Here is a 14,057-nt window from a genome sequence, read left to right as displayed (position 1 = left end):
CGAGCCCATGCTCCGCAACAAGAGAAGCCACTGCAATGAGAAGCCTAAGCACCGCAAGGAAGAGCAGCCCCCGCTCACCGCAACTAGAGAAAGCCTGCGCGCAGCAACAAAGACCTAACGCAGCAAAAAAAAAAAAAAAAAAAAGTTTGTGGGCTTCCCTGGTGGCGCAGTGGTTAAGAATCCGCCTGCCAATGCAGGGGACACAGGTTCGAGCCCTGGTCCGGGAAGATCCCACATGCTGCATAGCAACTAAGCCCGTGTGCCACAACTACTGAGCTTGCACTCTAGAGCCTGAGAGCCACAACTACCGAGCCCGCATGCCACAACTACTGAAGCCCGCACACCTAGAGCCCGTGCTCCGCAACAAAGAGAAGCCACCGCCATGAGAAGCCCGCACACTGCAACGAAGAGTAAACCCCGCTCTCCACAACTAGAGAAAAGCCTGCGCACAGCAACGAAGACCCAACGCAGCCAAAAATAAAAACAAATAAATTAAAAAATTTATTAAAAAAAAAAAGTTTGCTGCTTAAAGGTGTAGAAAAAGGAAGGGTATAACACATCGTCTGAATTTGCATTTCCTTGATTACTAATGAATCATTTGAATGCTTTCCCTGTTACTTCATTTCGTTCTGGGAACTGTCCCGTCACGTCCTTTGCCTGTCGTTCTCTTGAATCCTTAGCCAGACCAGAGGAGAGCGGCCCGGGAGAAGAACCCCGCCAACCCACCGGGCCGCAGGGCAGCAGCTCCTGATGCGATGAGGGCCAGGCCAGCCTGGAGGCACGCGGGCCTAGAAGCCCAGTGAGCTAAGCCGGGCCTGCCTCCGCCTTCAGGAGCCCGTCAGCACCGAGGCTGGCCTCCCCAGCGAGACCAGCCTGCAGTCTACGGTCAAAGAGCAAGGGCAGGTCATTTGCAGTTAACCTTCAGTAAGTTTCAAAAATAAGTAAATGTTCTAGAAATATAACTTCAGTAAAAGAAAATCTATCTGTTGAAACTCTATCTGGTCAGTTGAACTGTAAGTGTATATTTATTATTGCAAGAATAAAATGTCCTGACACATGCTACAACAGGATGAACCTTGAAAATGTTACGCTAAGTGAAAGAAGTCAGTCACAGAAGGGCAAACACTGTATGATTCCACCCATAGGAAATATGCAGAAAAGGCAAATTCGCAGAAGCAGAGTACATCTGAGATTACCAAGGGCTGGGGGAAGGGATATGGAACTTACTGGTTAATGGGGACAGAGTTTCTGTTTGAGGTGATGGAAAAGTTCTGGAGATGGATGGTGGTGATGGCTGTACAACATTGTGAAGGTAATTAGTGCCACTGAACCGTACACATAAAAATAATTAAAATGGCAAACTCTATGTTATATACACTTTACCACAATGAAAAAATTGAAAAAAAAAATAAAATGCTTCATTAATAATTGTTAAATCTAATATTTAAAAATAATTAAGACCTTTCCAAACAAAAAAGGAAAATAGACTAGTAGCAAATATAAAATATTAAGATACCATTAGAGAAAACAAATCTTTTCCATCAACAAATATTTCTAAAACTAATAACGAAGAATTATTAAGATGAAATTCTATCATGATTCAAGTTTTAGTATATTTGGTATACCTGTAATCTTCATATTAAACAAAATAACCTTTAAAAACTACATTTAATTTTTAGTTATTTACTTCTATTTAACCACATGTCTCTCCTTGTTTTAGGTCCTATTTAGGAATTCTCTTGGGAAATGTTTAAAAGACCTCAACTTACCATCTTAAAATATCCCCAACTCTCTAACACTCACGATAACTTAACTTCAATTCAGACATAATAAATATAAAAAGTCTAAAGAAGAAAAGATTAGAGGAAAAAACACAAAAGAACAGAATTTGTAAGAAAATGTTAAAATTTTTTCTTATAGTATTGAGTCCATAAAAGTAAAAATTTAAACAAAAAAACTCTGCTTAAAGACTGCTAAGCATTTTTCAGGAATTGAAGACCACAGACTTTGAAAATTTGTCCAAGCTATGAACCTTAGGTACACAGTCCCTTTCAGACAACATATTAGTGAAAAATGGTTTCTGGAACTCACATCCCTCTGGACGGGATTGGGGTCAAGTTTCCCAGGGCCCACTGGGCGAGTTGAGATCAAAGCTACCTTGCTATGCACTTTTTCCCCCAGATGGGACGAGACTAAGGGAAGGACTCTGATCCTAAGAGCTCTCGGTCCTGCCCTAAGCTGCCTGGCTCTGCCAGCCTGGATCTGCTGGGCCTGAGAGGGAGGGGCGTCTATCAGCAGAACTCCCTCGGTAGGGGGCGCCATCCGCCCAGGCTGAGCCCTTCCGCCAGCTGTCAGACTGAAGCCAGGAAGGCCTGACCAAAGCAAAGTCCAGAAAACTGACAGGGCCTGTGCGGCAGGGACACCAGGCTCACCAGGCCACGTGTCCAGTTTCCAGATGCTGCCCAGGTAGCCAGGCTCCAGCTGGCTAAACCTGGTACAAGCTGCCTGCCCTTTAAGATTGCAGAAGACACCTGTGATGATGACAGGCAGTGGTCCTGTCAAGACAGCACTACAGGGATTCAAAGAGGGGACGCAAGATGCTGCCGCCACAGGCACTTGCATGGTGCACACAAATCCTCTTTTTTTTTTTTTTTTAAATTTATTTAATTTATTTATTTTTTGGCTGTGTTGGGTCTTCGTTGCTGCGTGCGAGCTTTCTGTAGTTGCAGTGAGCGGGGGCTACTCTTCGTTGCGGTGCGCAGGCTTCTCATTGCGGTGGCTTCTCTTGTTGCAGAGCACGGGCTCTAGGCGCGCGGGCTTCAGTAGTTGTGGCACTCAGGCTCAGTAATTGTGGCTCGCGGGCTCTAGAGCGCAGGCTCAGTAGTTGTGACGCACGGGCTTAGTTGCTCCGCAGCATGTGGGATCTTCCCGGACCAGGGCTCGAACCCGTGTCCCCTGAATTGGCAGGCGGATTCTTATCCACTGCGCCATCAGGGAAGTCCACAAATCCTCTTTCTGAGCGAGAGTGATCACCTGAACAGGGGGCCTGCCCCACAGCCAGCAGCATGGCTTCTGTATAAGCTCAGCGGAGACAAAGCTCCTCCGAGGCAGGTCTAGGTGAACCAGCAGTCCAGGCTCCCCACTAGCTTTGGCTCCAGCTCTGTGCTGAGACCCTCACGGCCTTGCGGCCTCTTTCCAGATTCCTGCACCCCGCTGCTGCCAGGAGCACGTGGCCTTCGGGGCTCTGCTGCCCTCGCTACTGTGCTGCAGGCTTAAAGAGGGCTCTGTGCCACCCCCCCATGCCCTAGCACTGCTGGGACCAGGCCCCAACACTCAAGGGAGTGCAGAAAACCAGTGAGCCAACTACTGGGCACACTGGTGCTTAGGCTCGAGAGCTGAAAAGAGGGCGAGTCCTCTGGGATCCCTTCTTGAAGGTGGGCCTAAGGGGGTTGGGTGGGGGGAGGTGCCAGTGTGGCTCCAAGAATGTCTGGGCCAGAAAGAAACGACTGGTTTCACTGTCAGAGGCCTGGGTACTCATCCTATCTTTATGACCAGGGGCACACCACGTTGTCATTCTGTTTCCTCTCTGAAAAGTGAAGCCAAGACACACACCTCCTGGAGCTCGGAGGAGGTCGGAAGTTAACACAGGCCATGTCGCCACGGGCTGGCCCACCTGACCTTACCTTTGCCCACTCCAACCGGATGACCAAGACACACCCCAGTGGAACCCCAGTCACCACGAGGAGGCCCTCATATGCAGAAACAGGGTGGCTGCTGCACTGGTGACCGTGACGGAGTGAGGTCAAGCCACTCTGCTTCCCTCGAAATGAACACGACCACCCCTCACCCTCATCCTGACTCACGACGCCACGGGATGAAAGTGATCCTGGAGGAACAAATGAGCCTGGGCAGAAGGTGGAAAAGCCTCATGGTACCTGATGACACAGTTGCCTCGGTTGGACGCAAAGATGACGATGGGGGCGATGGAAGACTCCAGCGCCCGGTGCAGGTAGGTGAAGCACTCGATATCCAGCATGTGGACCTCATCGACGAACAGCACGCCCGGAACCAGCTCCGCCACGCCCTGGTCGATGTACTTGTTCACCACCTTGTTAATCTCCCCTCGGAGTTTATCTAGGAGTCGGCAAGGATGGACAGGCAGGGTCAATGCCAGGTGCGGGAGGCTGTCGCCTTTCTCTTCTCTTCCACCCGCACTCAATCCAAGCCCAGGTTCAGGGCCGGGTTTGACTGCTAGCTGTGTGACCCCACAAGCAGGCGACGGCCGCACTCCAGGCTTCAGTTTCATCTGAAAATAGGGATAACTTTACCCAAAAGTCACAAAACTGGCTGCTGCCCCTGAAGTTGTGTTTTGTTAAGTTTGTAAATGGCTCTTCCAACATTCTGCACGTCTGTCACACTCCCCACCAGGCCTTATTATCTCACACCCCCAACCCAGGAAGAAGGGAGTTTTCATATGCAAATTTCCCTGTGCTGCACTCAGCGAATGACCCTTTCTCTTGGCCCTGTGTGACAACACTTCGTTAATTAACTTTCAATCAAGTGCCTGGAGGAAGGAAGAGGGTGCGTGAAGAATCCTCTCCGGAGGGAAACCTGTGAGGAATGACAGGTTCTGAGGAAAGGCACCATCTCAGAGCTCTGAGAGGGACAGAGCCTCTCAAAAGCTGAATAAGCGTCCAAGGTCACAGTTCTCATTGTCCAAACCAGCGCCTGTACTATCAGCAGGAGGGAGCAGCCCACAAAGCCAGCACCTTCCACCACAGCCACGAAGCGGGGATGGTCAAAGCTGAGTTAAGATAAGGACGCTGCTCTAGGCGAGTCTAATAGAAAGGGCTCAGATCATGCCACTGGCTGAAACTTTAAAGAAAACAGAGCTTTAGTGTTTAACATTTTCAGGTGACAAAGCTATAGGTGGTGATTAGAAAAAAGAGGGGCGTACCAGCTAGCAAGGGGGGCAGGTAAACTACAGCCCACGAGGGGCAACCACACTCCCGCCTCGCCTGGGGACTCCACGCGCCGCAGAAGCGACATGACCCCTGACAGCCTCCGTCTCTGGGATGAGCGCAAGGACCCCGAGGACAGCCACACACCGTCGGGGTGGAGGAGGAGTGCGCCTCCCGACGCACTCGCCGGGCTGGGGACCGGGTCGTCAGACCCCAGGCCCCGGCTCTGCTGCTTCTCTCACCTGTGATCTCCGTCTTCTTTGGCTTCATGAGCTGGCCCATCATGGACAGGATGTCTTGTCCCCCCTGCACAGAAGGAGACGCAGGAGTCAGTCCCGCTTCCTCAGGCAGCTGCAAATGCCTCGTCGCCACCCCCCGACCCCAGTGCCCCTCGTCAACTGCCCCACGTCAGCTCGTCAGCTCGTCAACTCGACAGGGGTCCTGAGATGTGGAGACCCTGGGCACCTGCACTGAAAGCCTGGGGAGCGTCTCAGCACAGAGGAGTTTTTAAGAGGTTCCCCCGACCTGCCAGAATCAAACAAAATGCCTTTGTGGGAAGAACAAGCTCTGTGGGGCCTGCCACCCCCCCCAGCCGTGCCTCGTCCCAGTCCCGAACGCCTTCACCCCACAGGACTGCCAGCCCTTCCCTGGGCATCCAGCTCTTTCGGACTCACTTCGAGCCCACCTGCCAGGAACCACATTCTGTTTCCCGGGAAGCCCCCCTGTGGGGCGTCTGACCCCAACACTGCCCTGCTGCTCCAGCCCCCTGGGGACAGACGCACGGACTCGTGTCCCCCGCCTCCTCTCACCAGGCCCGGCTGCCAGACTTGCTCGGAGCCCAGGGCCCGTCCCTGCAGCAGGCCGACCCCTCGCAGGCTCTCCAGCTGCCGCACCCACCTGCCAGCCCCTCACAGTGCAGGCAGCAAGCAGTCAACATTCCGTGGTCGCCTGCTGTTTCCAGGCCCTGGGACACAGGCGCTCCCTGAATGTTCGACAGTGAAAGGGAGCTAATGCTTCCCGAATACTTGCCGGGCCAGGTAGGAAGTATCATGCCCTTTTCACGGAGGAGCAAACTCAAAATCAGAGAGCCCTAAATCACAAAAACCTGAAGACCCGAAGCGACTGTCGGCCGAGCCCACAGTGCTGGAGCCACACAATCCCGGACTCCACTTAGGCGAGACTCGTCAGGCGAGCGGCTCCCAGCAGGCTGGTCTGGGGACCGCCGTGCCACAAACTGGGGGGAGACTCTTCAGCAGTCTCTCGGCCAAGGCTCCAAGGGACAACACCCATGGATCACATTTCAGGTTAGAAAGCCTACTCCCTTGTTAGTGAAGAGGTGGCCTCTTTTAGGACGAAGAGGAAACCAAACCCAAAGACCACCAGCAGGGCAGAGTCGGGTTCTCTGAACTGCACATTCCCCAGAGACGGCATAAAATCACCTGTGCTTTCCCCGCATTGTATTAGCCGGGACACAGGCATCCATCTTCTACTCGCATGAGGAGCAGGGACGGTTCCAGCTCAAAGCTACAAAGCTGGGGGTTCTGCTAAGCCAGGGGGAAGACACAGCTCTGTCAGGCTCCCTAAAATCCTGCAAAGGGCTCAAAGAACACTCCTGCCCTCTGCCATTCACACCCAGAGCAGCCCAGGCCCGAGCCCCGTGCTGGAGAGAAGCCAGGGAGAAGCTGGCCAGCTCGGGGGCCGGAGGCTGGGCTGGGAGAAGGAACAATGCGCAGGAAACCATCTGTGACGAGAGCGTTTGAACTGCAACAAAGGAGCCCCTCGCAGCTCTTGTCCACGTTAATTGCTGAACATTACAGACAGAAAAGGGCTGCCCGCCCTCAGCAGCGGCAGCAAGACTGGCAGTTCATCCCGGAGCCTGCAGCACACAAAAGGCTCCCGCGCCAGCAGGGCCGCCAGCAGGGCCGGCTTCCCGGCGGTAGCTGCGGGCGGTACCTGGGGCCGTGCGTTGGCCACGTCCAAGTCATGCAAGGTCACGTCCTGGATGATTTCCTTCTTCTTGTGCACGTCCCCCTTGGGCAAGGGGACGTACTCTTCAGCTTCAAGGTCGAACTCGGTGGCGTAGGTATCACACCTGCCCTGCCTCTGCAGAGAGAGCGAAGCCTGAGCGCCTGGCGAGCTCCACTGCCAAGTCCCCAAGCGGCCCAGGGTGAGATAAAAGTCTCAGGTCCCACTGCGGCCTGACAGCCACCTTGACAAACTGCAAACATGGCCTCTGCTTCCCTGCTGCCAAGAGAAGGAGCTATCTGCCCATCGCTGGGTTCCAAAACCCGGCTGAAAACACCCGATACTCTCTCCCAGAATCTTCCCCCTCTTTCTCTTAACTGTATGCAATTCCCGATAAAGGGCAAATCCAGTAGATTAACTGGAGACGGAGGGGCTGTTCAGACTCTTTTGTAGGTGGGTGATTTATTGTATGATATGAAGTATTATGCTCATCCATTCAACAGTGAGGAACTCTGTACAGGACACTGGAAATCAGATATAAAAAGAATGCCAACTAATGCAGCATTCCTTTCCACATGCATATATCTTGGGAAGAAAATACCAAAGAGATAAAAGGAAGATTAAATACCCTGCACATTTCAATTTGAAAATGACTACAGTTGTTTCGCTTCCTCACCATTCTCCCCCTCTAAGCAGGTTTTAGTATTTTTCTAACAGACTGTCTGTTTTAATCATGAGAAGGTTAAAGAATGCAGATAAAGGGAAAGCAAACTTGACTAAACATAAAGGGGCAACTGCTGACCTTCCATCAGCATTGCAGCAGACACAGTGCCCCTTCCCGCACACCCCAGACCCCCTGAAGAAAGAAAGCCACTTCCCGGCCACCTGGGTCTCCTCGTGGCATTACCTTCACGGCCCCACTGTTGGCTTCGATGTAAATCACATCTCCAGCTTCTACTCGCTCTTTCTGCAAACTTTCAAAAATGCTGGGGTCCAGCTTAAAAAAAAAAAAAAAAAAAGTGAATCAGAGAACTATAATCCACATTGTATTTATTTCTGATATACTGTAAGGTGGTTTCCTCTATGAGAGCTGAGGTAGCTAATGACCGTACGGAGGGAGAGAGAAAGGGGTGGGGGGGGAGAGAGAGAGAGAGAGAGAGAGAGAGAGTGTGTGTGTGTGTATGTGTGAGACAGGCTTTGGGGTTTGAGGGTCCCAAAGAGAAGGCAGGAAGGAGAGGGGCACAAAGGGAGACCTAAGCTCCTCCTTCCTTTTACTCCAGAGGCTGCAAACTGGCAAATATGGCTCTGACCGCTTCCAGGTAGGGCCCATACTGTCCACAGGACCAGGGACCCTAACACCCCCTTTTGAGATTGCTTTCCCTGCTTCAATCCTTTGCCCTCCCCACGTCGGGCAGGGGTGGAGGTTTCTGCACCGGAAGCTCTGACAGAACCTGCTTACTCTCCATGGCTGCCCTTCTGCGGGCCTATGGTTTTAGACAAGGCTCTCTGAGCTTCAGTTTCCTCATCTATATAAGAGCACCCAGCCGTGATCACATCATAGATGTGTAAAATTCAAAGAAAACATAAAAGCAGGATCTTTCCCAAGCCAGTCGATTCAAATTCCAGTGTTTGCTCCCTTGGGCCCACCTGTTTACATCTCCAGAAAAGGAAAGTAGCACATTTTGGGAACTGTTGCCTTCCTCCAGATCATCCAGATTCAGGCCCCCCTAGGCGATCAATATTCTGGGACAGCATGTTTTGTACAGAGTCAGTATTTAGAAATGTTTCTCTCAGTTAGATTTCAAGGGGAGCTATTACTCTCAACTCTCAAACAAAATTAAAGAGTAAAAACTTACCAGGACTCAGTAGAAAGAGCAAGACATAAAAGAACACACACTGTATGATTCTATTTATATGAAATGTTCAGAAAAGGCAAATATATAGACAGAAAGTAGATTAGTAGTTGCCAGGGCCTGGGGGTGGGAATGGGGAGTTATTGCAAATAGGCATGAGGTTTCTTTTTGCGGTAATGAAAATGTTCTAAAATTGGATTGTGATGATAGCTGTACAACTCTGTAAACCGATTAAAATTCCTTGAGCTGTACACTGAAAATGGGTGAATTTTACTAAAAATGAGACCTCAATGAAGTTGTTACAAAGAGTAACCACAGAGGGAAACCAGGGCTCTACCTCCCCGGTGGGATGGGCCCGACGGCTCCTGGACCACTGCCATGAGCGTGAGGATGGGGGTGGCAGGCCCCTACCGAAGGGCTGGGATGACGGAGGCTCTCCATAAAGATGGCGGTACCTCCGCCTTCACACTTAAATATTCACCGAGTATTTGAACTCCATCTATCCAAACAGCTTGTACATATGCTCAAAGAGGCTGGAACTACTCATTTTGGAAGCAAAACATTAACCCTTTTGTTATTTTCTTCAAGAAACTGTGCAAAACAGCTTTATGGGTAGCTAAAATTTAAACTGCATATCTTATTTTAATATATCCTATATTGGATAGTACACCTTTTTTTTTTTTTTTGCCTCCAGCATTTTTATATCGGTTAATTTCCCAAATGAAGTGACTGAAGATGTAATTACTGGAAAGGTGGTAGACCCTACTAAGAAATCTAATTACTACAGAATGGGAGCGATGAAGGTGGAGGGGTTTAAGAGAGATATTTGCAGAGGCAACCTCCTGAGATGGAAATGCTGTTAGGATAAAGAAAAATGGCCCTTTGAAGAAGTGACATTTTTATGATCTCCATAAAGCAGTGACCAAGAAACTACCTTACAGAATCAAAGAACAATAAAATCGCAGAGGAGAGCAAAGATGGGGAAATTATATGGTCAATCTACCGCAGTTTACAGATAGGGAGGCCCAGAGAGCTCAGCTGACTTCTAAAGGTCACACAGCAAGTTGGAGGGCAGATTGCATAGTGGTTAGGACTCAGAGAGTCCGCCCTGCCACTAACTAGCTGTGCGATCCTAGGATGACTGCTTAACCTCCTCATGAGCCTCGGTTCTTTTATCTGTAAAATGAGGGAAATTACACACACACACACACACACACACACACACACACACACAGAGATTTGTTGATGCACTTGGCCCAGGGCCTGGCACATACAATAAGTGAGAGCGGTGAAGAAAAGGTTATTCATTGTTATTAATAAGGCAAAGCCACAATCAGGCTGCCCCATCTCACAGCAACATCAACAGCTACCACTTCTTAGGTAACTGGGTGCCACACCCAAAGCTACAACTTTTATCCTCACAGTAACTCTGTGAGATAGGCAATTATTATTCCCATGTAACAGATAAAGAAACTATGGCTCAGAGACGAAGTCACGGCAGAAGGCCACACTGCAGTGAGCGCAGAGACTCCAAACCCATGCTCCCCGCCAGGCGTCCCTGCTGTCGCCTCCTCAAGGCTTACAGGAGTGGGAGGACCACCCAGGGCCTTCCCCACTGCCACCACCACACTCTCTCCGGGACCCTGGCCTGAGCAGAACCGACCGCTGAAGCCACCACGGGCTAATGGGGCCCGACACACAGAAGGGACTGCAGCCAGGACTCTGTGCTGGGCCCCGGGGGAGTCCGCTGTCAGCACTCTTCAACTCCCACCAGATCCCTCAGCGCTGCTCCTCCTGCGAGCACGCGCACTGGAACTGAACAGCCGACGCCCAGGCCTGCGACACACGGCCACTGCGTGGGACACAGAACGGCGCCACACGGCTCAGGCCCTGACATACACAACGCCCTCGGCATCAAGGAGAAAAGAAGAGGGCTGTCCTGGTAGCGCAGTGGTTAAGAGTCCGCCTGCCAATGCAGGGGACACGGGTTCGAGCCCTGGTCCGGGAAGATCCCACAGGCCGTGGAGCAACTGAGCCCGTGCGCCACAACTACTGAGCCTGCGCCCTAGAGCCCGTGCGCCACAACTACTGAGTCTGCGCTCCTAGAGCCCGCGAGCCACAACTACTAAGCCTGCGCACCTAGGCCCATGCTCCACAACAAGAGAAGCCACCACAATGAGAAGCCCGCGCACCGCAACGAAGAGTAGCCCCTGCTCGCCGCAACTAGAGAAAACACGTGCGCAGCAACAAAGACCCAACGGAACCAAAAATAAATAAATGAATAAATAAATAAAAAGAAGAGAAGAAGAGCCACTTCTTTACTGAGTCCTCCGTGTGCCAGCCCTGCCCCACACGTGACTCCGTCGGCCCTGCGCACAGACAGGTCACGCCACGCCGGGCAACCCTGGGGCAGAGCGACAGCCCACGAGCAGGCACTCACTTTCAGCTGCTTGGTCCCCTTGGCTGTCTTGAGCCCTATGATCACGTGGCTGATGGTCTTGCCGTAGCCCCCCATGGGGTTCTCCGTCTCACACGGGGTGAGCTCCGTGACCTCGCCTTCGTATACCTCCTTGGTCTCCTTTATCCGCAGCCCTGGAAGAGACAGACAGCAGATGAACGAGCCCTGGTGAGAAGCGCGACTCCCTCTCATTCTTTTATCAGGCTTTTTAGCCATAAAACCTCCACGTTATAAGAACCAACAAGTCAGCCTCACCGTACGTAACCCTGGGTGGGGAAGCACTGCCCACACACAGGCAGTGGAGGAGCTGCTTGGGACGCAGAGAACTGTTCTAGTTCACCCTCTCAAAGGGACCGTCTAGGTTCAGATCTAGAAGTAGGCACCCAGGCCATCGTTCCTCAAAGCTGTTTCAGACATCCGCTACCCCGCCATGGGGCTGAAATTTAGCTTAAGCCTCTAATCCTGTCTCTGAACCCAAACCATCCTACTCCGCTAGAGCAGCAACCACATGAAGGAAATTGAAGGAAATTTTTAAAACCAGTGGAGTAACGCACCACACCCCTTCTGGCACCATCACGCCTGAGCAAGGTATAGGATAAGAATGAGAGGTCCGTGCTGAGAGCAAGGGACAGCCACCCCGCCAGGCATCTGGGCCTCTGGCTGCTCCTCACTGCACACCCCAAGAAGAAACACCCAGCTGTCATTCACGATTTGTAGCGGGTTGTTCTACAACTCTTCGCGATTCATCTCCAAAGCAAACCGCCCCCAATAATAAAGCATTTACAGTTCTTAGATTAGAATACTGTAAATGAAGGCAAACTTGTCTCTCCTTATTCTAAACATCACCCACATTAGTTGTTCAATAAACGTTTGTTGTCAAATTAATTTTTAGAAGATAGCCTCAGTGCCCTCAAGTACAATGTTTTTGCTGCCGGAAGCATCCTTCCCTCCCTTTGGCCTCACAGACTTCCAGGTAGAGACTCGCCAGCTCTACAAAGCTGCCCTGACACAACCCTTCCTTCTTCCTCACCCTACAGTCACCACCTGGCACCCTGCATCTCCCCCTGCCGGGACCTGCAGCGCCGAGCGGCCCCCGCGAGACTGTCAACACCCGGGCTGAAGGCTCAGCCCCACAGGCACACGTGAATGGACGAGCCAAGGAAGTCACTTAGGGGTGAGGGGGTGTCATCAGGCAGACCATCCAACACCCAAGAAATCTGCCTGTGGGGCTTCCCTGGTGGCGCAGTGGTTGAGAATCTGCCTGCCAATGCAGGGGACGTGGGTTCGAGCCCTGGTCTGGGAAGATCCCACATGCCGCGGAGCAAATGGGCCCGTGAGCCACAACTACTGAGCCTGCACGTCTGGAGCCTGTGCTCCGCAACAAGAGAGGCCGCGATAGTGAGAGGCCCACGCAACGCGATAAAGAGTGGCCCCCGCTTGCCACAACTAGAGAAAGCCCTCGCACAGAAACGAAGACCCAACACAGCCAAAAATAAATTAATTAATTAATTAAAAAAAAAAAAAAAAAAAGAAATCTGCCTGCGGATGCGCCTGCAAGTTCTGCATAAGGCCCGCGATCTCTTAGGAGGGCGCCACGGGATGCTACAGCCCCTGCACCGCGCACCCCCGAACTCAGCACGAAAACCCAGGCCTCGTCTGGATCAGACGTTTTTTCCCCTCAGAGTCGATACAGGCGTGTCTCTGCCTGCTGGCCCGGGGGACAAGAAGAGTAGCTAGAGGGGGCATAAGGAGCTTCTGGAGTTCTAGCAAGGTCTGTTTCTTGATCCGGGTCCTGGTTACACGAGTGTATTGACTTTATGAAAACTCATCGAGCTACACAGTTACGATTTATGCTTTCTGTATGTATGCATGTTATGCTTCAATAACATTTACAGTAACTTGAGAAAAAAAGGAAACTGGGTTTTTCTAACAAAGCAATGATAATCATTAGTAACTGAAGTTTTTCTGAAAATAGGAAGACAAATGCACATCACCACCCCAGCTTCTCTGAAAACACACGTAACACATACACACTCCTGCACAGACTCTAATTCCCGAAGTCCAGGTCAAGAGACACAAATGGCTTCCTCCGAAACCATAGCCATGCCACAGGTAAGTTAACAGCTATTAAATCTATTTTCAGAGGATTCTAAAAACTTCAACAAGAAAGCCATTCTAAGTCACTGTGCCTGCCATCAGTTCAAAGGTGAGGAGGGAAGCATCCTTGGGTCAGATCAGGTGAAGATGGGTACAGAAGGCGCCCCTGAACTTAGGGGAAAGCTGGCAGACCACACCAACAACAATAAACTAAGAATCAAGGCTGCAGCAGCTCTTCGCCCGTAGAAGCAGCCCCCCACCCGGCCCAGACGGTTGGGGCCGGGAGACAGCAGGAGGGCTGTCAGCCCCGAAGCAGCCGTGGAAGGACTCTGTCTCCACTTCGCAGATGCAAGCGTCAGCGCCAGCGGTGAGGCGGACAGTCCGTCCCTCTTCAGGGTGGACCCAGGACTGGGGTCCGAGTCTCCAGGACCCGTTTCCTCCGACCCCACCGCAGGGCCTTTCTCATGAAGCTTGCCCTGTCCTTCCCCTTCCAGTTAGCGTGTGCCCACAGCCCTCATCACCCCCTTTCTGCCAGCCCTTGAGTACGACCTCAGTCTCTATCTAGTCTGTATTTTGCCCAAAGGTAAAAATAGAAACATAAGGGAACACAGATTTAAAAGATAGAAGACACTTCCCAACCAATCTATTATGTAGACCTTTATTTGTATCCTGATTTGCATAATAATACTATAAAAGAAATATATTATGACACTTACGGGACAA

At 51.3% G+C, this 14,057-nt stretch overlaps 1 protein-coding gene across 2 annotated transcripts in view; it reads right to left on the bottom strand.

Annotated features, from left to right (window-relative positions):
• Positions 1-14,057, bottom strand: part of RUVBL1 (RuvB like AAA ATPase 1) — a 36,677-nt gene that overhangs the window by 6,226 nt on the left and 16,394 nt on the right. For both annotated transcript variants that reach the window (XM_059937752.1, XM_059937753.1), the window contains 5 exons: positions 11,220-11,371; positions 7,834-7,923; positions 6,915-7,064; positions 5,204-5,267; positions 3,936-4,134 (listed from right to left, as the gene is read on the bottom strand). In XM_059937752.1, the coding sequence (XP_059793735.1) occupies positions 3,936-4,134; positions 5,204-5,267; positions 6,915-7,064; positions 7,834-7,923; positions 11,220-11,371 (655 nt within the window). The remainder of the gene's footprint in view (positions 1-3,935; positions 4,135-5,203; positions 5,268-6,914; positions 7,065-7,833; positions 7,924-11,219; positions 11,372-14,057) is intronic.

The sequence above is a fragment of the Balaenoptera ricei genome, chromosome 11, assembly GCF_028023285.1.
Source record: "Balaenoptera ricei isolate mBalRic1 chromosome 11, mBalRic1.hap2, whole genome shotgun sequence".
NCBI lineage: Eukaryota > Metazoa > Chordata > Mammalia > Artiodactyla > Balaenopteridae > Balaenoptera > Balaenoptera ricei.
The sequence above is the reverse complement of the archived record's forward strand: the minus strand, read 5'-3'. Positions and strand labels throughout refer to the sequence as shown.